The sequence below is a fragment of the Onychostruthus taczanowskii genome, unplaced genomic scaffold (assembly GCF_017590055.1).
Source record: "Onychostruthus taczanowskii isolate IOZ18803 unplaced genomic scaffold, ASM1759005v1 scaffold10, whole genome shotgun sequence".
Lineage (NCBI taxonomy): Eukaryota > Metazoa > Chordata > Aves > Passeriformes > Passeridae > Onychostruthus > Onychostruthus taczanowskii.
The window spans coordinates 7,829,637-7,853,379 of record NW_024496526.1 but is presented as its reverse complement, the minus strand read 5'-3'; the positions used below and the strand labels follow the sequence as shown (position 1 = coordinate 7,853,379).

The window sequence follows — 23,743 nt, the reverse complement described above, 5'->3', positions numbered from 1 at the left end:
TGTCAAATGTTCACTGAAGTCGGAAGGTACTTTTCTCTAAAGCCTGTCAGTCAAAATAGCAAAGCTGTGTTTCTCTGAACATGCAAAACCTGACATTTCTGAGTCTACCAAAGCTCATCCTTAGTCCTAACTTCCTGCCTGTCCATTCTCTCTGCACCATCCCAAGAAACTTGCTCTCCCTGCCGAGACCCCACTTTCATAGCAAGCATTGGTGGAGAAAGTCCTGGTGCTCGAGATCAGCTCTGTTTCCCTCAGCCTTTTTAATAAGGCTCTGAATGCTGTGTGAGCTGCCTCCCTGTAAGTTTACTGAGAAAAGGCACATCCACGTGTGTGTGTTGTGTGCTCAAAACACTGCTGCCTGACCACACTGCACAACTGAGCCTTGAATGTGTTGAAAAAACAAATATAGAACATTTGCTTTCTGGAGGAGCGTGTCTGAGCAGACCCAGAGCTGCATATCTCAAAGGACTAGCTAACAGGCTTGGCTTTTCTGAAATTTAAGAGAAATCAAAGACAATCTTGAAATCAAAGACATTTGCTAAAATATAAAATTAAATTAATATGGAAATAAAGATGCATTTGTTTTATTATTATTATTACCTCTTCAATATTAATAATTATTACCTCTTTTAATTTATTATTACCTATTCCAGCCATGTAGGTTTCAAAGGCTTTATGCTGGTGGGCAAGTTTCTTACATGAAAGACTCCAATAAACATTTCTCAAATTAAATTTGGACTGTAACACATGTCAAGGAGCAGACTGCCCAGCAAAGTTGTGCAGTCTCCATCCCTGGAAGTATTCAAGTTCAGACTGGATAAGCATCTGAACAATCTGGTCTGACCTTATAGCTGATCCTGCTTTGAACAGAAGGTCTAAAGACCTTCCTGAGGATATTTAAGACAATCCTGGATCTTGGTGTTATACTTGCAGTTGTCAAAGACCTTTCTTCACAAAAAAAAAAAAAAAAATAACATTATTGACTTAACCTCCAATCAGAGGACAAAGGATTGGGCTTATCTGCCAGGATTCAAATCAGAAATGATCCTGCTATGATTTAAACTTTGAATCCTAGATTGCAAACTCTATCTGAGTATAATTCGTAGAAATTATTTTTAATAATGACATTTAGGAAAACAAAGATACCCTGCATTCCTGTGAATTTAGCTCCCAAAGTCTTACATTTTACTGTCAGACTCAGGCCTCAACTACAGTCTTAATTGAACTGAGCAAGGGTTCTGACACCTAAAGCATTTAAATAATTTATGATTTGATGCTGTTTGGGTCATGGGAAAGGATGCTCTTGAAAGAAGAGCCCAACTTCATTCTAAGGGATTTTATTTTCCTTTCATGAATATCAATGAAAAAATGTCCATTACACTCAGCCTCCAGTGTCAGCTGTGTGCAGTCCACACAGCAAATGCACTGATACATAGACAAGTTAGAGGAGACTTCTAAAATAATGGTGTGGTGCAGAGCACAGAGCCCTCAACCACAAGGACTGAGCCTTGTGATTCACTGTGTAGCTTTGTACAGGCACTGATAATATTGGGAGACCTGCAAGTCTGTGAGACATCCAAGTTAAGCAGTATCTTCTTTTAAAGGGTTGACTGGTCCCAAAATGTCCATGTTGAGCTCTTCTCTATTGTTATGATCAGCTCTCTTAAATAAGCAATTTCCTTAGCTGACTGATCTCTCTAGGGAGATTTTGTAACATGTTTCTGCTCCAAAATCAAGACAGCCTGATGTGAGATTGAGCTAATGATTTATAACAGACAGGATGTCAGATGGAAGTGGACTTCTGTTGCCAAAGCTGTTAAATGAGCCAGTGATGAGCTTAGTGTAAAATATGCCTGATTTAGGCAAGGTAGAGCCCTCAGTTTACAGTGACAGCAAGGAATATTAATTTCTTTTGTGCCATTTATTGGATTTATTTGATATACTTATCAAAATTATTTAATGATTCTGAACATTTCTGAACATAATGATTCTGAACATTTTAGCTGTGTGATAGTCCCAGGTCTGTATCCACCTTTGAAAAAGAAACTTGGTTTTCCTACTGGCTAAAGCTGGGTACTATGGCAGAGGCCAAAGAATAACACAGAATTCAACAAGGGTGTCTGGCACTAGAGAAATAATCTGTTCTGCAGCTATGTCACAAACTTGCCACATGCTTTTGGGCTTATTGTTTCATGTTTCCATGCCTACTATTCAGGGGCTTTTTGATGATCCATGTTTAGTGAATGCTTTGTGTATCAGCGTTGTCTTTTAGGTTTTTTTAAAGACAGAACTAGAAACACACATACTACCTTACTGGGGCCTGATTTTGACCATCCTTGTTTGTCTTTTTTCAATCCTTTGGGATTTTTACTGTTCCTGATGTGGTATCTTGTGTGTATATCTGTATATGTATTGTACATACACACACACACACATATACATGTGCCATGGTGATTAGTTAGCTCTATGGTAGATATATGCAAAAGAAAAAGCAATGTCATTAGATCCTGAGAGGCCTTAAAAGTTATGGTGTTTTTATTACTCTCAGCATTGGTGCATGTACTGTGATTTGCAGCCTTCTCTGCTGTTGAAAAGTGATAAACCAAGTACTCAAGGACACACATATATGTATATACACACACAGGCATGCAAGTAGTGTACCATGAATTCACTAATACCTGCTCTTCTGCTCCATTCCATACTTGACTCGGGATGGGGAAGTTACTTTCCCTGAGGAGGGTGTTACTTCTCTGCCTTTAGCAGAATCTGTGTGAGCCCAGTCTTTCCAAGCACAAATGAAAAAATACAAGTTTACTTGAGAGCAAGGTCTGATCATCGCTAACTCCAACAGTCATTGAATGTAATTGTAGGATTATTAATTGCTGCTACAAAGGGCTTAGTTCTGCTTCCACAAGTCACATATATGCAAGCTATATTAGCATTCATTTTCTCCCCCGAAACTCTGTTACAAGGAAATGTGGTAGCAAAACCAGCAGTGCACAGTGACCCTTTCAGCACTGTGAATGCATTGTGGGAGATCCTGAGAAATCTGGCTCAGTGCTCACCACTCAGACAGAGAGGACCCAGTGGTCAGGGTTCTGTGCTCCCTCTCTGGAAAAGTTAAGTGCAGACATCTGGGAAGCAGACAGTGAAGCGAGACATCCATAGACATTTTGACACTGAATATTGCAGCTCAGAAGTGCAAATATGAATGATTCTGAAGTTCTTTTTTTGAAAAACGTCAGATTATATCTCGCAGTATCTATGTGATTCCCTGTTTACAGTCAGGTCAAGAATGCAGTGAATTTCCTAAGAATATGTGGGTGGACTCGCTCTGTAACCTTCAACCTTTCAAATTCCTCTGGATTGCTGGAGTATTTTTGTCACTGGTTTTATGGTTAAAGGACAACTACACTGGTGGTTAAGGAAGAGATGTCTTATGTTGCTGCTGTTGTTGTAGTTCAAGAGTATAGTAACCTCTACTGTCAGCTTCCCACTAATGCATAGTGGCTCTCCAGCTGTACCAAAACTAAACTTTCAGAGAAAGACAAAAATGTTTAGAGGAATACCAGCTTACTCGGCTCTATGCATCAGTGCTGGCACACTAATCCAGGTTTATCCCTTGAATGGCCATGTAGTTTCAATGTCATTTCTGTTAGGAGAAGTTTCAGTACAACTCCATGCATAATTGCTTTTTCCTGATGCTTACCTTCAGCTTGTTTTTGAGGAAGAAAATAAATATATTGACAATTGCAACAATATTCCTGTATTTTACCTAGTTACTCAAAAATTATTAATCACAACTCCTGCATGCAAACATAGGGTTCCTAAAACCCAAACTCACTCCAGTGGAGACTAATCCACTGTATAGGATAGTCGTACTAGGGAAACTCCTAAAATTTATTCTGCCTTTCAGTGGGCACATTTGGGAGCTCTAATTCAATCAGTTATCAAAGCAGATACCTAACGTGCAGCACATGAGTAATCTGAACAGCTTGTTGATTCAGGCTCAGCAGCAGATGGTTTAGAAAAAGGCTCCTGAGAATGCATTATATATTTGTTTGTTCCACTAGGCCTGTGGCAGAAGGAGATGTTCTTGTGCTGAGGGCATTTGCGTGGGAGTGCTGAGCTCTGGTTTCGTTCCCAGCTCCATTCTCCTGTGTGTCCTTGGGCAAGGTCATTTTACACTTCCATGCCTCAGTTACCTCAAGAGCACAAAATGATGCTCTGGGTCACCAGTATTTGTGAGCTACTTTATCCACAGGTCTCAAAAGGGCAGTTTTTAAATAACTTCATTTTATGTCAGAGTTGTCAGGAGGAGCAATCTGGTGAGAGTATTCTGCAGTGCATTTTACAGGGGAGGTGTAAATTTCAAAGTCTGGACTAACAAAGCTTTACCATGGGATCCTTGCCTCTACTGTTTCTTAGGAGAAAATTCACATTCATTTCAGTTTCTCTTGAGTTGTTTTGCAGGAAAATGCAGGCATTTTTTAAATTTAACTTTATCCTGAACCTGTGGTATACTGACATACAGGATGTACGTTAGTTACAGGAGTTAAGGGCTAATATCTCTACTTGTAGCACTCCTCTCTCTTGGAAAAAGAGCTGCAGGGCATAGTTTTCCAAGCACAGCAGCGAGGTCTGCCATGACCCCGAGCCCTGTCAGCAATAGTGCCGAGTTCAGTTATGGCCTTTTATGGTTTCGCTTTTCTCCTGCTGATGGATTTCAAATGAAAGCTTTGCCAGTGCTGTCGGCATGGACAGTGTTCAACTGGCTTTTGCAGCATATTAAATACCTTCCCTGGCTAAACAGCTTGTGGAATGGAATTAAATTGTTTCTTTCTGTCTGTTCTTTATCTGGCAGACAAATATCACAATAGCTAATAATAGTATTATACAGTAATATGATAACTGGATTTAGAAAGAAAACAAACCAATTTTGAGAACAAATAAAGAAAACTACTTCAGAGACATTGCTTCAGTACTGTCTCTGCTCATAAAAGAAAGGGAAGAAAGACTTTTCAGAGGCTGTGGTTATACTGTTCTCAGTTTTCAGAGGCTTTCTGCTGGAACACTGTCTCTGCTTAAGAGCCAGGGCCGTGTGAGCTCTTAATGCACAGCAAACTCCATTGCCTCGCCTTGGCTCAGCCTGACCCTCACAGCAAGTAGCAGAACAATTTCCATTTCCCTGCATTCAGATAAGGAGATTGCTGCCTTTTTTGGTCTCTTGGAATGGTTCTTGTGTTCTGAGGGCTCAGTAAACTGAGCCATGTGGAGAAGGCAGTGAGGTCTAGATAGCAGAGTCCCATGTCACGTGGGTGTCCTGCATGAGCTGTGGGTTTGCCTCCACTGCAGGAAGAAAGTCCCTTTGCTTATGCAAAGGAATTTTCACAGAAACACAGAATATTCTGATTTGGAAGGGACCCACAAGGATCATCGAGTCCAACCCTGAAGTGAATGGCCTGTCCAGGGACTGACCCCACAACCGTGGTGTTATTAGCAACATGCTCTAACCAATACACCACTGCAAAAAAGGCAATCGCATCAAGTCAAATTTGTCTGATAAACAACAATGATTTAAAGGCCAAGCATGCTTATGTTTTATGCTTCTCAGAGTGCACAAATACAAATTAATTAAAGTTTACTTCAGGCTGTATATCAAAACCTGTTTACCAAAATATTTCTGAGAATTTATCTGAGGAAGGAGTGCAGCTGAATTCAGTTTGAGAGTAAATAACGAGTGTGTGTTTTAGTGCTGGTATGGTCTTAAAAGTGGCTTAAACATTTCATGTGGACCCAACTCATCACATTATCATTTGTCCTGAGGAATACATGCCACAAACAATAAACTGGAATCTGACCTCATTGCTTTTGGGGTAGTGGTGATTTACACCTCCCCTCGTTGAGAAGCAGGGAGTTTTAATCTTTGTCTCTTTTGCTGGAGCACAAAGGGCTAAAAAGCTCCTTCATATCACTTCCAGTCTCCTCTTACTCCTCTCTGCTTGGCTTATGGCTCACAGCACACAGGAGTCGCTCCTGCTGCTTCCTCTGTGCTGCTGGTGTCAGCAACTCAATGCAGCTCTGTGCTGCTCTGCAGACTGTCCCTGACTCAGGTTTGAGGCCAAATTAGCTGCTCCTTTGCCTGCCACAAGGCCTTGGAAACCAACTTGGGGCAACCCTACTCGTATTCCTAGAGAGATTTACGTGCAAAGGCATTGGAATTCGTAGGATTCTGACCAGGTTCAACAGGACTGTGTGGATACAGCCAGTCTGACCATGATCATCTAGAATATCATAAGTCTTGATTTAGGGGTTATGTAAGTGCTGTAAGTTAGCCAAGGCAGGAGTACCCCTAATTTCATATGGTTAAGGTACCTTATGCTGGCTTTCTTTTGTTGCATGTAACAGTGAAATTGAAGTTAGAGCTCCATATTTTAAATTAGCTCCTTCTCCTATATAAATGTGCACAAGTGCACTTTTGGATGCTCTGCCTTTGTTCTAGCTCACATATTGGATTGTAGCTATGGACTGTTCCAGAAGGGGAAGAACAAATTTGTGGTCCATTAAAACCAATGTAAAGCCCTCATAACATAAGCCTAAGTATAAAATATGATTGTGCATGTCAAAAACTGCACATGACATGCAGTGGAATATTGGAGACAGACAGCTCAAGGACATGAATGGTATAGTAAACACTAAAAGAGAAGAGAAAGAAAATAGAGAACTTGTGCTTGTCTTCCCCACTCCTTTTCAACTCATGGGATGTTTTTATTGGAAGCAGTTAATTGTGCTGATAGAGATTTCATATTCCAGAAGGGAATGTAGTTTGGCAAAATATTCTAGCTTTCAATACAGACAGATGAATACAGGGTAACCTTTAAAATCTCCATAGAATAAACTATTGAGAAAGAAAACAGACACATGGAGAGACCATCTGCAGGTTCTTTGAATGTGCAGAGCTGTAGAATACCATCCAGTCTGATACCAAGTCATTTTTAAGCATGTTAAAATGGTACATATACATCTGTCATATTCAAAAAGAGCAAAGATTAGGCTTTCATTCCTGTTTAGGATCTCCCATAGCAGCTACTACAGTATTTATACACTGAACGGATATGCAAGCAGCAGCACATGATAGACTTCAAACAGAAACGTGCATCTTTCTGGCTCAGTAGAGTCCAGCAAAGGTTGCAGGTTTTCATCTCTGCCTATTGAGAAAAATGCCTTAGGAATACAAAAATGTTCCCAAGGCTAGCAGATACTAGTCTAAAGCCATGTGGCATTTCCTTTGCCACTGCTATCCCCTTGGCCATGAATGTTTTCTCTGCAGTGCTCACATACCTAAGCCTTGCTTCTGTAAACCATGCAGGCCAGAGGGACTCCAGCTGTCTAGGTGAGTCATGGAAAGAGAGCTTACTGAGGGAACTGAGGCCTAGGAAACTGATAAATCATGCCCAGAGCTTCATTTGGAAACAGAAGCGTGTTGAAAGTCAGCAGTGAGAGAGTGTATTTTCATGTCCTGCACAGGAAGCAAACTACTGTGCTCTGCAAATACTGAAACATAGAACACTTTCTCCTTATCAATTTGTGCACAGCAGTAAAGTAACCTAACACTTTATTTTTAAAGCAACACATACATCCAGGTTTGGCTGTGTGCAGAGCAGATGTCAGAGAATCTGCCCTGCTTTGACAAACTTCAGCAGATGCCACTGTAAGGTGATGGACTACTGGCTTGGCTTTTTCTTCAAAGTATTTTCCTCCTGCTATCTGCAACTGCTCTGTTCTGTTTGGAATTAGGATAAATCAGCAATGTTCTTTCTGCACTTTGAGATGATGCAGTGATGGTTACATTGAAGGAAAACAAGCTGAATATTCCACTCCTATAAAGATTTTGAGAAGAACAGAGACTCATTCCCAGCAAGGTCTGGATGGATAACAAGTTGTAGTGAAAAGAAGATGCTGTTGCCACTGTCTGACTAAAATCATCCAATCCATGTGTGCCATGCCAGCAGCTCTCTGCTGGCTGCTGTGGGTATGGTACAAATATGCTGATACTGCAAATGGTGTGGGCACTGAATCCTCACTTCTTGCAGCTCCAGGCAGGCTGGGACAGGACCAGTACAGGAAAGAGGGGTGCTGCTGTTTGGGCAGACTCAGTTCTCATCTTTGCAGAATCTCTCTTTCTAAGCTTAGACAAATCATATAAGTCCTCTGTGATTCAGTTCATTATATATCTACTCTGTCAATTCATGCTTACTAATAGCCCGTTCCATTCTGCTAGAAAATGAGGTGAGTAAAATGTGACCACTAAGCAGGACAATAAGCTGTTCCAGAGGTTAAGGACATCTGGTCTCTGACATGTGTTTAACAAAACATGTGCTGTATAATGATGACTCCTAGTGGAACGGTGTTTTAAGTGTTGCCAAAATGAACAAAGACAATCTTGATTCTGGCAGTCACTTTTTCTTCCACCTGGGGGTTCTCATACTGAATGCAGTGGCATACTCAGTGTCTACCTCCCTTCCTCCCTCTCAGTCTTTTCCCTCATACTTGAAAATTTCTATTTATATGTCTTCTAATATATTTAAGTTGTGGAGGGAGATGGATTTTTCATCACAACTGAACTAGAGTTTTTTTTTCAGGGAAGTCATTGGACAATGAAACTTGCACTCTTCCAAATAGTGAATTGATACATAACTATCTTGATCAGATTAGACTGTCCTAATTTCCCTCTCTATGAGTTAAACCACAGGAGTCAGAGGAGAGGTTTTCCTCTGTCCAAGAACCAAAGGCATGTTCCTGACAAATTGTGGCTATTTCTGTCAGCTCAGTAATTTTCCTAGGAGTGATAATTTGAGTATAGAGGGATATAGTCTGTCACAGTGAGGCTTTGATCAAAGTCTACAACAGCTTCCCCCAGCATTTGGATGTTTTTATTGCTGAGAAAGTGGCAGTATTTTTGGTGCTTTGTCAGCCCTGCCTTTCCTACAGAGAAAGTAATAATGCCCATTAGCAGCTTGAACAAGCAAAATGGGACAGGATTTTATCAGTCCATGTTCAGTGTAACCACTGTTTGCAGCATCTCACACTTTCTATCTTTTTTCCCCTTTTCTCATTTATCCCATCCTTTGATTCCTCTTTCAACCTTTGGCCATTAGTTCATCCACATCAACATCATCATTATTTTGTAGGTTTTACTAGATTATTTCTGAGAGGATTATTTCCAGGGAAGCTATTTGTTCCCTTAAAGTCTTTTGAAGTGCTTAAATTCTGCAGTTATTTTCTAGCAATTTATTTTAAAAGTCATCGTTTTGCTGTCTTAGCAGAACATTAATTTCAATAATTAATCATTCTACTAAATCTTGAAAAAGCCATGTAACTGCAAGGCTGTTGTATTTTCTCAGGTGTCTGCATAGTTGGCTGCACATCTGCCCACCAGGTTCTGGTGATACTTGTTCTACTCATCTAAATAAAGACTTCAGTAGCAATCCTCTAACTGAGGAAATACAGAAGTTTCTATCTTCCACCTCCTCAACAATTTCCAAAATGCATATGATATTTTAAAAATCTCACTATTTAAATTATATATTCTGAATTGAACTCCTTCTTACCAAGAAGTGCTCTAGACTTGCAAAAACTGCATAGATAAATTTGTTCACTAAATATATATTGTTATATAAAAGATATATTATATATATCTTATATATATATGATATATATTATATAGATATATATATAAGATATATGTTATATATCGGCACTAAATTGTTGGCAGATAAACTTTTCACCCTTCAAGGCCTTGTTTCCATGCCAGCAAACTGGTTCTAGTATTTCTGCTACCCATATGTTTTTGGATGAGTGGCACTTTCTGGATATATATTATATAGATATATATATATATAAAAGATATATGTTATATATCTGCACTAAATTGTTGGCAGATAAACTTTTCACCCTTCAAGGCCTTGTTTCCATGCCAGCAAACTGGTTCTAGTATTTCTGCTACCCAGATGTTTTTGGATGAGTGGCACTTTCTGAGTCAAAGGTGAGGTGTCTAGGTGTCAAAGGTGAGCAGTGGCCCTGAAGTGTGGAAGCAGATGAAGGGAGCTGAAGGAAGCACATCACAGCGATGATGTTACAGGGGTGTTCCTCTAGGGAAATCACCAAGGAGTGGTTTGCACCATTGTGGGAGATTGCAGGCATAGCTAGGACTGGTTTTAGCCTCCAGAGTTTCCATAATGATAGCTGTGAAGCAGAGCAGTGGAATGGAAAGAGAAGGGTCAGGAACACCCTGCTGATGTTCTGTCTGATCCTCACGGTGTGCGTTGTGTGCGTTTTTGCAGATAAACCAGACCCACCTGCCGGAACTCCCTGTGCGTCAGACATCCGGAGTTCCTCCCTCACGCTCTCGTGGTACGGCTCCTCGTACGACGGCGGCAGCGCCGTGCAGTCCTACACCGTGGAGATCTGGAACTCGGTGGACAACAAATGGACAGACCTCACCACCTGCCGCAGCACCTCCTTCAACGTGCAGGACCTGCAGGCTGACCGGGAGTACAAATTCCGCGTGCGAGCTGCTAACGTCTACGGCATCAGCGAGCCCAGCCAAGAGTCTGAGCTGGTAAAGGTTGGAGAGAAAGAAGAAGGTAAGTTCTTATGAGGGAAAGAACATCTCAGTTCAACTGAACTCTTCCTTAAGAGTTCCTTAGTGAGGCCCCAGATCTGCACATCCTCCTTCCCACGTGTCTCTGGCTGTAACTGTGCTCAGGTCCTTCACAGACTTCATTTGGGGGTCTGAGCACATCAGTTTTGCAGTGTGGAAACTTGGCTTCAGGGATCCCAAATCCTTGCCTTGTGAAAGCAAGCACTAATTCTCATTCTGGCTTGCTGGGTGAGTGCTGGCTGAAAGAATTCTGCAGTTCAGTGCACAGGTAATGGGAAGTGAAACCTTTCACAGATGTTACACATTCAGTCCATGCCCAGTTGGAAAATGATGGTTGGTAGCTTACCTGAAATATGCCAATGCTATAATCATTATAGTTCATACTGGACACACCATGGAAAAACAAACCATAAACATTATCCCAAATTTGCTTTTGGAAATAATGAATGTGCTTGCTGCTAGCCAAGCACAGAATATGCAGCAGAAAATAAATTGGCACCTTGCAGCTAGATGTATTTCCCATGCTTTCAATCCCAGCATGATAGTGTACCTCAGTCCTGTGTCCCCTAGTACACCCAGCCTGTGAATTCAAGACTATCCTACTTAGCATGTTAGTTTTGCAGCATTATGGGTGCCAAAATATTTTTTAGAGTTTTTATTTAGAGTTGCATGTACTTTTAAAAATATTTTTCCCTATTTTTTACTTCTTAATTATTGCTTAAGATCTTCTCAAAGGGCTAATACTGAGAGTTTGATCATTGTAGAAATTATTCAGGAACTGGTACAAAACTTGAAACCCACACATGTCAGCATTATTTTTCAAAACCAGAAAGTGACCACATATTGTTGTGCACACCTTCTGTTCAAGGATGACTTTGATAGTCACCTTGCCAAAAATCCCAGACCAGGAATAACAAATTCTACCATTTTCCTGTTTTTGGAGTGAACTGGGTGTTTTATCTCTCCCTCTTCATTTATGTGTGCAGGGCTTTAGAGCTTGAACTGTTCCACATAACACTTGTGAAGTTATCTTTTATTGCTAAAGGAAGACAAAATGGTAGCAAAGTGATGCAGCATCACACAACTGTATAACCTCTCAAACAAAAGTAAATCATATTTCTCTTCAAGTGCTAAATTGGATGCATGCTGAGGAATCACTTCCCACTATTTGCAAGATTTAAAACCAATCTAAATCAAGATGCACCTTCTCTTCAAAGTGGGGAAAATAACATTAGGAGTAGCAATAAAATTGAAAGGAAGCTAGATGATATTGGCTCTTCATAATAAAATTCCCTGTGTTTGAATGCCCTCTTCTTTAGTTGCAGGACAAACACCTAGGGCTGGAGACCTGACTCTTCTCTATGTTTTTCCTAGAGCAACCACTACCTATATTGGACCAAAGCAAACAAGTTATTTTTTCATTTAAGTCTGAGCATTTTCTTACATAGATTTAGTACAAAAGGCTAGAAAGTGTATGAGTCATTGCAATACACATTAAAAAAAAAAGCAACAAAAAGGTTGTTTTCAGCAGAGAGAAAATGTGTTCTGTTTGCAGGAAGGGGGAGGTTGTCTTTGTGCTCTCAATTCTAGGGCTTATTGATTTCAATTCTTGAGGCTGCAGATAGTGTGGAAAAAGAGCAAACAATTTAAAGTGTGATTTTTCAAGTGTGAGAATATAACTGGTGCTTTAATTAAAGGCAGTGGAAAAGGCATGTGTTCAGCACCTGTCTAAGTCAGGACTTTAAGCTGCCATCTTTGTGAACACTTAGCTGAGTAACTCAGGATTTTCTAGGCTGCCAGGAAGTCTGATTACTAATTTTCATACTGAGGTGGCCAGCACATATTAGCAATGTCAGTATGATCTTAGTGAAGAAAGGCATGGCTAAGTTTTCACAGTGCATTTGAAGAAAACTAAAATAAGGTTGTAAATCTCCACAGATTAAAGCGTGCATTGCCATGTTTGAGGAAAATTTGGTACTGTAGACTGACTTCCGAGAAAGGTTTTAGCACAGCTGCTCAGCACTTACCAAGCTCAGATATGTACCACTTAGATAATTTAGGCTTCCACTGGTGGACCAAACTGTTCCTATTCTGTGGCTTCAATGCAGTGTCGCTGCAGAACCGGGCACTGACTTCTTGTTTAAGCAGTATTTGGCAGACATTACCTACTGGCAGCCTGGCTGGGAGCAGCTCCCTTACACAGCCCTTAAAAGGGGAGGAAAATGTTATGTGCTCTGTGCAGGAGTGGTTTGTAGTTGAGGAAGGTCTGAGAACAGCTACCCTGGGTGGGGAAGGCTCCCTTCCCTCCCTGCTTTTCTGGTAGATCTCTGCAAACCAGCTCTTCTGTGCAGGAATATGCAAGGGTTGCAGCTCCAGACAAAAAAGAGAGAAAGGCTTTAGCAACAGGCTTTATCCACTTGATTGGCTTTGCTACCAGCACACAGATGCAGCGTTTTGTATAGGATGTGAAAGGCTGATACCTCAGACCATATATCTGCTCCCCCTGCACCCTTTATTTCTGTTGTTTTCTCTCATTCTCTGCATCTAACTCTGTGCTCTAAAGCACCTAACAGCACCCAGAGTACTGCATTAATTTAATAACACAGATCTGCTGACACAGGGGGCATAAATCCCTTGGTTAGGCTTGCACTCCTTGATGACAAAGTGCAGCTTCAGCAGCTACAGGACAATCAACAGGTCACTATGTAACAAACAGCCTTTGCAGTTTTCAAAGCACTGGTCACAGCCACAGGTCTTAGGAGCAAGCCCAAGCAGTGTAAGTAATGTATAACAACATGCCAGCTATAGCCCCTTTCCCCTCATACCCGCAGGCAGAAAACACTGCTTCAGGCAGTTCATCTACATGAAAATTAGAAATGAAAATCAGGACACTCAGGCCAGCTTTTACTCTGACTTAGGTCACTGGGTTCACCTGTCTTTGAGTCTGCCTGCAGAACTCAGGCTCCTTTTGAATCTCAGTGATTACAGAATTCAGCTATGCTCTGGGGAATTCATGCTGTTCCGATTTTCTCAGTATTTAGAGTCTGAAAGGTTTGTCTGGATGCTTAGCAGGGAATCTTTTAATATACGACCTTGTCTAACTTGGCTTCACAATTTAAAAAAGGCACATCAAAGCCAAGAAAAAATTATAATGGAACAAGAAGTGTTATTGATTTTAATATTTTCAATTTATTTTCTATTTCCCTGAGGCATTCTAAAGCCTAAATCTATTTCTTAGATTACTTTGAACTGATGCTTTAATATTTTCAATTTATTTTCTATTTCCCTGAGGCATTCTAAAGGTATTTCTTAGATTACTTTGAACTGATGTAGTATGCTGATGTTTCTAGTAAGCAGGTATAATTGACAAGTACTGCAAACCACAGGAACATGATTTATTCAGAAATGGTGACTAGATTGTGACTGGATAGTCAATAGTGATGAAGAAGTGGTGAAGAGATTATGAAGTTAATGCACAAACACCCTGACTGCTTTTTGTTGTTTTGCCATAGGGTCTATCAGTTGTCCATGTCACTTTGAATATCTTATATAAGTGAATATACTTATATAAGTATATATCCCATATAAAAAGCTATTCATGTCTTTTTATTTTCATCACAGAACCTAAAGGGGATGAAGTGGAGCTATCTGACGATGGTAAGAAGTGCATGTTTAAAACAGGGCAAATACAAATCTATGTTCTTCATTCACATTTTCTGGAGGTTTGTAATCATGGCCCTTAATGCTTATTTGTAGAGGAGAAAGAAACAGAGGTGGAATATCGGACGGTTACAATCAACACTGAACAGAAGGTGTCAGATGTCTACAACATCGAAGAAAGACTGGGATCGTAAGTACTGGGCTGTGCTGTTGAAGACACACAGTTTTCAAGGCTACCAGCCAGTTATGAAGATCATGTACATTTATTCTTTGACTGTCTTGCACTTTCAACATCCCAGTTGGGCTCCTTTGTTGCAGTAAAAATAGTTTTCAACGTATTTTGGCTTCCACTCCATAAAGATCCTTTGCTCCTATTAGCTGATGAGTTTAAATAGGCACTACATGTATTTCTGGCAAGGAAAATGGAGCCCACATATGAACAAAGCTAGAGGATTCATTCGTTTTTCACTGTCCTAAAAGCTATCTGAAAAAAAAAAAAAAAAGGTACACATTGTGTACTTGCATTTCCATTATATCCATTAGTGGTAATAAGATTATCCTGTCCACGGGCTGGAATCTCTGTTGACAGCAGCCATAATCCCAAGAGCATTAATACTATTGCTGAGAGAAGGTCAGTGATTAGCCTGGCTGTGTTTCCCAGGGCCCCAGCTCATGGTGGTGTGAACTGCAGGCCATGATAATCCTTCAGTGATCAGTGCTGAAGGCCAGGGGATCCTCTGTGCTGCCATGAACAAATCCTGAGAAGTGTAACACAGAGGCAGAACTGTACATTACAGCAAAGGGAAACAATAGTACTGAAGCCTTGAGCATTCAGATTCTGATTTCAGCTAAATCCTGAGATGTCCCATCTTCAGAGGTGTATGACCTATAGCAAACTGTGTGCAGAAAGACCTGAATTAAAGCCTGGTAGGAGTCCAAGTTTTGGAGGAAACCTCCTATATAAGACTTGTTTAACTGGAATGGCAGAGTATCTCTAAACATGGTATTCATTCAAAAGTTTTTGCAGATCAGTGTAGAATAACACCTGATACTAAGACATTTTAATTTCAGAATGGAATGGTTGTGCTGGAATATTTAGTAAATTGTTGCTATTTGTGGTGGCCCATATATTGCAAAAACATTTTATGGAAATAGTTATATATTTTCAGGGGAAAATTTGGACAAGTCTTCAGGCTTGTTGAAAAGAAGAATGGAAAAGTTTGGGCAGGAAAATTTTTCAAAGCATATTCTGCTAAGGAAAAAGAAAACATAAGGGAAGAAATCAGCATCATGAACTGCCTACATCATCCAAAACTTGTCCAATGTGTAGATGCCTTTGAAGAAAAAGCCAACATGGTTATGGTTTTGGAAATGTAAGTATAAAGCAAAGCACACTGACAAAGTTAATAATGTTGAAAATAGTTGTGTGTACAAAAGTAGCAACTTACAGACACAGGACTGTCAAACCCTTCAGGATTTGCAGAGCCTGGATGGTTTTCAGATCTTGCAAATTTTTCCAATTATTTATCGAACTTGTTTAAGCTGTGTAAGTGAATCTGTGTTAATCTTTTAAAAATCAATCAAAATCTGCTATAGTTGTTGTTGTCTAGTTTGCTTGTTTCTTAAAGTACATGTGGTGGGGTTTTGCAGCTTTACTGTTATTGCCCACTTGGGAGAGGTGAGAACAAAGTTAGCTGCATTTTGGACTTTCATTTAGGACCTAAAATGTGTTTGAGGAGGAGGACTTCTTTTACTTCAGGCAGTTTTAAACATGTGTTGAACAGTCTTCCCCAACAATAATAGCCAACATGAGCAATATTTATATCACCCATAACGCACCTGCTTAGTGTGAATCCCATACTTGTGGCAGTATGAACTAGAAAGAAGATTAAATCCTGATCTGTGCTGATGTTTTCCCCAAAAAGTTACTTTAGTTACAGTTCTGCTGCCACAGCGACTTCATGTGCTCTCTGATGCAAGGAGAAGCAGGGTTTTTTGGGGTTTTTTTACTGGCTGGATGTTCTAAGTCAGATATAAATTGTTTGAGGCAAAAGAGACTATATGTCTATTTAGCTTCCTTGGCACTTGCTTAGATTATGTGCAAACTTCTACTGCACTGGCATATTTCAGAGATGGGATTTTACAATGCTGGAACTTATGTGCGGGAAGGTGTTTTTATTTTTAAACTGAGCAGTTGAGCAAACTGCCGATGGTAAGGGAAGGGAACCCTACTTAGCTTGGAGCTGAGAGCTGGCAGACCTAATGGAAAACAGGGAGATGTATAAAGAGTCTGGAAGAGCATATGGCTTTACATTCCATTAGCTCCCCCCTGACAGCAAAGGGGTTTTACGCTATAAAAATGTAGAAAACTGCAATCAAATTTAAAGTAGTTTTGTTACCCAGGTTTTAGTCTGGGGTGAGCACCTTCTCTGGTTTTTGAGCCCCCCAACTTTTCCACTGTGTGGAGCAGCAGCAGAGCAGGTCTGGGCAGTGAGGTGCTGTGTGGCACCTCGTGTCAGGTGGCCTGGGAGCTCTCTACTGCCCTGTTACCCACCTGACACAATCCCAGCCCAGCAGCTGCACCTCTGTTGATAAAGGGCCTCCTAGGGATCATTTCTGCTGTACTTATTAATATAATATTTCTTTGCATATCAAAGAACTCGTGGGAAATAGCTTTAAAAGTTCTTGCAATCCAAGCTGTTTGTTTCGTTTCCATCAGAGTTTAAATGCATGGATTTCAAATAAATCAAGCTCACTTGCTATCAGTCTGCTTTAAATGAGATTTTAGTAATGACTGGCATTTAGGAACTCCCCTTCTACTCAAATTGATGAAAAGCACCATTTGATTTTTCTTCCTGTTATTTATTCTAAATTGTTCATTTTAATTTTATTCCCATACTTTTCCTGCAACCTTTTAAACTTCATACTCTTTGTTTTTAATATTTCTCATTACACTATTTTATATGGTTTGATTTAATATTCAAAATAAAATAAGATTTTTTGATTATTACTTTTAAATTAAACATTATAATGATGTGCTTTTGCCTGGAAACATTTCCCTCTAACATTTACTGGAAGTCAGAGGCAAATCTCAGGCATTTCCTTTTCAAATACAGGAACATATTGGTCCCACCATAAGAATCTCAATGGAAAAAGTAAATCTAAAAATAGTAGCATGCTGCCACTTTAATTCAGCACTGGGGGCTAAGTGCCTCAAGGTTTTATATACTTCAGATAGTCAGTTTATTTTGACATAGAACAGAAGGAGACTATTGCATTGCACATTAAGATTATTGAAGCAAAATCTCAGCACTAAGTTCTATAATTTGATGTGATTTAAGATAGTACAAGTTCCTCGGGCTTTTTCTAAGCTAGATTTTTTTTTTTTAAAGCTGTTGAGTATCTGCCTGGGCAATTCCAAGGTAGATTCTTCTCACTGTTCCTACTGGACCAAAACCTTAGATGAGTATTCTGTGATTCCATAGATAAGAATGGTTTCCTATATGACTCATGTAGAGAAGACTGAAAAGACGAGAATCCAGAAAAAATAGAGATTTGGATTCTGAACTAGTTGTGACTGAACAAAGCCAACTTCTCCTCCTGTGTATGTGTAGAATTTCATTCACATTGATTTTATTCAGCTTCTTAACCTGGCAAAAATCAAACTGGATTTGGCTCCTGATATAAATGCAGGAGTATTCATCCTATAAATGCACTGCAGTTTAATCTACCATTGCTACCAGGATGTTGAGAGCTCCCATGGTAAAAACAGCAGGCAGATGTATTAACAGTGGTTTATTTACAAAAACATGCTAGTGGTGCTTGATACCATGGTACAATTTCTGAAAAGTTTTCCCTTTGGGGATCTGAGAAGGGTGGCACTTTTATAGTACAAATAAGTCGTCACTGTCTGCGTTAAACAGTCAGAAACAACTGGTGCATTTTAGTATGAGGATGATTATCATTTTTAGTTGCAGAGTACTCCACATATAAACATTTTGCCTGCAGATGTTTTCATAAACACCCATACTGGTTAATGTCTTAGCAAAGCAACAACGCACTAGATCCCCTGCATGTTTATTCAACAGGTCTGGCAATACTATTGCTTTATGTTACAAATGTGCTCTAATCCAACATAACCTTTCAGTTTGTCAAGCACATGCTCTTTTTACTATTTTCATATTCGTAGGAAACCACAATAGCACTTCTAATTACATATTTTCTGAAATTTTATAGCCAAAGCAGGAAATGCTTCCAGAACTTCAGATGTTTCAAATTCAGTTTGGTTCATGAGGGATATAATCATGTGTCTGGCAACCTGCAAACATGGCAAGGCCACCTTTCAGTTGCGTGTTTTCCTTCTGTAACTGCAATGTGCAATTGCATTTGGCAAAAGCCATGAACACTGAAAATATTAAACCATATATAGACCATGGTGTGTTTAATTTCTAAAAGCAAAGATGCTCTTCACTATGTGCTCCTTTCTTTATGGGTCATTCACCCGCAGTGTAGGAAAAAAGTATTTCCCATGTTTGGATGCAAGGAGATAAACCAGTTGAGTGATTAATTTAAAAAAAAATCAACAGAAATCCCAAAGAAACAAAACAAAACACAAACTCAAAAACGGAATGAAACAAACCTACCAAACCCAGTAAGCCACAATTTAAATTATGCTTTATTAAATCTAGGTTAAAAATGTCCCACTTCAGTTGCATGAACAGTTCAATCCAGGAGATGCTACCCTGGAAAGAACAATTATTTCACATCCTAAATTAGCATTAAAATGAAATTGACCTACAAGGAGTGTGATCAGGGCTCAGCTAAAAATACCAACACAGTGTTGTGGGTTATATCCTTCTACTGTCATAGCTGAGGAGGAAATTCCCTCTCAGCTCACTTGGGTCAGTAATTTACCCTTTCAGCTTTGCATTCCAGTTAACCATACCATCGGAATTCTTCCTCCTTCAGCCTTAGTCACTCTCAATCTCTCTTCTTCATTAATTTTTGCTCATCTGCTTGCAGCTTTGTCCTCTTTCCCTGGGAGCCATTCCATGTATTTTAGTTTTATTTCTAAATTATATTATCTGTACTTGTGCACGGCTGGATCATAGGAGGGAAGGGAGAAGTGGGAAGTGTGTGCTCGGAGTCAGGAGCAGTGCTACGAGCACGTGTCTGCAGGGTGGCAGTCAGAGCACACACTCCACTGTCAGCTGCAGGTGACACAGTCCTAGAGGCAGGATGTAAACTCCCCTGCCCGGAATAACAACCTTGGTGTTTCACAGTCCTCACCTGCAACACAGATTCAGAACAGAAAACATCTATTGATTTATACCACACAAAGAGGGGATTCTTCCCACGTGACCCTTGTGTCTGTGGAAAATGCCATTTTAAAACACAGACTGCATCCTGAAGTGACTGCTGAAAGCTTGAACTCTCTGTATTGCTGTAAAAAGAAAGCCTGATTATTCCCCAAATGAGTATGTTACAGAAATCTCTTTTTATGCTGTCTTTCTTAGGGTTTCTGGAGGAGAACTCTTTGAACGGATCATTGATGAAGACTTTGAACTGACAGAGAGAGAATGCATTAAATACATGAAGCAGATTTCAGAAGGAGTTCAATACATTCATAAGCAGGGTATTGTCCACTTGGACTTGAAGCCAGAAAATATTATGTGTGTCAACAAAACTGGTACCAGCATCAAACTCATTGACTTTGGTCTTGCAAGAAGATTAGGTAAGGAATTCTCTGCCTATTTCAGTATCATGGGTGAAAGGGCAGGACAAGCAGTAATTCATGCTACCTGTTATATAGAGAGTAAATACATGTTTCCTATAAATATTTCTGGGTTTAGGAAAAAATAGAAAAAGGAAAAAGAAGACATTCAAGAATGAGAGTAGGGTACGTCATCTTCAAGAGGAGTTTGCAGTGAGGTGTAGAGAATCTATCTGTTTCCACAGCAGGATATCCCTGCAGATTCCACCTAAAATACACAGTAATACTAATACTAAAAAATATTTACATTTGGTACCATAAAGCACTAACTCTCTAGCTAAATACTTCATGAATACTACAAATCCTTGAAACCTTTTTAACAGCAGAAATTAAAGCGATGCTCTAGAAGCCTTTCAGATAATTACAGTAATTTTACATTTTCCTGTCATTTTTATAATATCTTATCTTAAACAGCAGGATATTGTCATAATGTTAAACATAAGAGGAATTCTATAAAGAGCTGTGTAATAGCAGTACTTAAAAATAATGCAATATGGGGAAATTCCATTTGACAAGCCCCTCCTCTTCCTACGCTGCTTTTTAGCTGCTTTCCATCATTCATTTTGGTCCAACATGATTTGCAACTTGAAAGCCAAAGACCTTCAAAGATTCTTGTTTTCATATTGTTCAGCTCTAAAAGGCAGCCCTTCAGTTGTATTTTCAGTGTTAAACAATACCAACATCCCACACTGATCTTTTTCAGCTTTTATTTTCTCAAAAGAAATAAAAATCATTCTAGGAATTAGAAGGAAGAAAAATAGTTTATGAACCTGTTACACTGGGAGAGCTGAGATCTGTGGCTGTCCTGACATTAATTGATTGGGACAACTTATATGAATTCCTACTCTCCATATAACAAGGTCCACAGCTGGATTCTTGCTTGAAATCTTTTGCCTCCCCTCTTCGAAAAAGTATTAATTTTAAAAAATTTAATACTTATTTAAAAGTAAATAATGATTTTTGAGAGAGTACAGGTGAAATACTACCACCTATCTTTTGTTATCTGCCTAAATGCAGCTCGTCCTACTTCTTTTGACACTTAAGTAATAGACTACTACATTCCCAAGAATATAATTTTACTAAAACAAACTAAGAATGGTTTGTTGAATGAATAACGGAAAAGAAGTCTGCTTGGGAGAATTTTAGATGATGTTCTGCTCCAAAAGTGTATTAAATAAGTCTTGGTTTCATGGATACTAAGATGTTTATCTTATTAAAAAAGGAGATCACTGCCATTTCTGTTCCTTCACCAATATAGAGTCAGTAGATGTTCTGGGAACATGAACTGATTTAGTTCTTGTTCAGGAAACAGAAGAACTGTTTCCTAACTGTTAACTAAGTTCCAGGGATGGTATTTTTGTGTGAGTGGTGTGGGAAAGATTTCAGCCCATGGTGTTCCAGCTGTCAGCCTGAAAACTACATTTACTGCTGCACTGAGTGGATTTCATCAACAAGAGATATAAAGTAAACATGGAATGGCCTTTTTATAGAAACTTCTTCAGGTACCTTTTTAACTTCAGACCATAGTTAAACCCACATTTAGCAAATAGAAGATCCTGTTTTCAGCAGCCTGTTCACATCCACCAGCTTTCCCACTTTTCTGTTATCTTGTGGCATCACAGTGCAGGCATGGCTGACAGCAGCTTGTGAGCTGCTCCAGTCATGCCACAGGTAGGAAATCTCTAAACTCCAGAGAACTTCTCTAAATGTAAAAGGATGACAGCTGTGGGCACTAATGCTGATTCTGATTTTTCAGTACTGTACATTCATTTGGCTTAATATGCTGCTAATTCTTGCCAGGTTCCATTGTAGGTATTTGCTATTCATCAGCCTGCCATTCTGGGTAACTCCACCGTGGGTGGAATTCCCTAGGAAGAGAAAGGTCCTTTCCATTCCATGCTCAGCAAGCATAAGCACTGTTTTAATTGCAAAAAAGAATTGTAACATTTCAGTTCCAAGGGCAGAAAGCAACTTTTACTGTTTCATTTACTTACAAAAATAGCTAAAACCACTTCACTAATGCCTGCTTCTTGCCAGTTGTCTTACGTGGTGCACTGAGGGCACATTCCTCCTCCTTGTGTTCCTTCAAGCTTGGTGACTTTGAAATTGGCTGTCAAATTCACTTTGACATTGACAGATGTGGGATTGGAGCCCTCACCCTACAGACCTGACCCTGACTCAGAAACTGCTCAGCCAAGGGATTACTGAAGGGAGCAGTGGCTGATTCTGCACTTCAACTTCGGAGATTTAACTTTTTGTAACTAGTACAAGCTAGTGCCTCTAAATATTCAGTGTTTTGATCAGCTTTAAAGATATTAGGATCAGTTCCTTCTGCAGTCATCTCCTGCAGCTAATTAGTTCCCTTGCACTGTCAGGAAATACCAAAGCTGCAGTGGGATATTTTCCTGACCTTTTTTGGTGTGCTGAGGAACACATGTAGAAAATTGTTTAAGATAAACCTCTTGAGGAGAAAGAGAATGGTTTTTGAGTACTGTAAAGATATATTTTTTAATCAGTTGATTATATACAGTGTCAGCAACAGTTTCCAGCTAGCTTGTCAGCTTTCTATCTGAACTAAGGGATATCCAAACACAGATCTTACTTGTGTACTAAGCTTGTAAACAACTGGGTAAAGACTTGACATATTACTGCATAGAAAGGTCTTACTCTTTTCCTTTCTTTTTTCTTTTATACACAGAAAATGCTGTGTCAATTGTTTCACACTGTATGCTTGCACTCAAATGCCATGTTTTCAAAAAAAACCCCACATTTCTCTGACCTGTGGGCAGCATATTTTATACATCAGCCTTTTGCATACACAGCTGCTCATGGTAGTTTACACAGTGCACATAAAAGCCTCCAAACTTGGATGTGAAAATCTGAGCCTGAGATTTAGATGATCGTGATGAAGCTTTTGGAAAATAGGTTCATTGTGATAAAATTCAGTAATTTCTTTTAAGGACAGTTTGAAAAAAAAATGTAAGTGTTGACTTTAAAATTAAGGCAGATGGGAAAATGGAATTTTAGGCTTCTTGTTGGCACTTCAAAAAGGAAGGTGATCTCTCACTCCTCATTGCCACTGTGGAGAACACATTGCCCTTCTTTCAGGCTAAGTTTTTTTAGATGCCATGTTAGAAAAAGTATCATATGTTTTAGAGTAAGAAAAGTCTGGTTATGTGACTATAGGGATATTGTGGAATACTTTTTCAATGTGCTTTTTAAAGGATAGTCAGAGAGCAGGAGGGTCTTGATGCTGGTGAATTTGCATGGAAGGATCTGGGTAATTTTCTGCAGCTGCTCCAGGCATTCTTCTCTCTGTTGCTGTCTCTAAAAATGGTGAGAGCAGGGAAAACGTGTGAAAATGAGGTTTCTGCAAATAATTTACTATAACCATACCTGAACAGAGCAATAAAAGGGTGTCACAGCATTTAAAATAGGAAACTGGCACAACTGCAAGTGAATTGTTGTGGTTGTGCTCCAAAGTTGCCTCAAGCACTGTGTTCAATCATTAGGCAAGCTATTAACCCATAGATGTTTCAGATTTCATTTGGTAAGCTGGGGATTTGGGTACCTCAAAAGAGCACTAGCTCAGGTGTTTGATTACATTTCATGAAATGCCTTAAGAGCTTTCACTGGAGCTAAATTTG

General features: G+C 39.6%; 1 protein-coding gene across 2 annotated transcripts in view; it reads left to right on the top strand.

Moving 5' to 3' along the window:
* MYLK (myosin light chain kinase) overlaps nt 1-23,743 on the top strand; it is a 196,544-nt gene that overhangs the window by 155,967 nt on the left and 16,834 nt on the right. For both annotated transcript variants that reach the window (XM_041408484.1, XM_041408494.1), the window contains 5 exons: nt 10,344-10,646; nt 14,285-14,320; nt 14,420-14,513; nt 15,493-15,696; nt 19,840-20,057. In XM_041408484.1, coding sequence (XP_041264418.1) covers nt 10,344-10,646; nt 14,285-14,320; nt 14,420-14,513; nt 15,493-15,696; nt 19,840-20,057 — 855 coding nt within the window. The remainder of the gene's footprint in view (nt 1-10,343; nt 10,647-14,284; nt 14,321-14,419; nt 14,514-15,492; nt 15,697-19,839; nt 20,058-23,743) is intronic.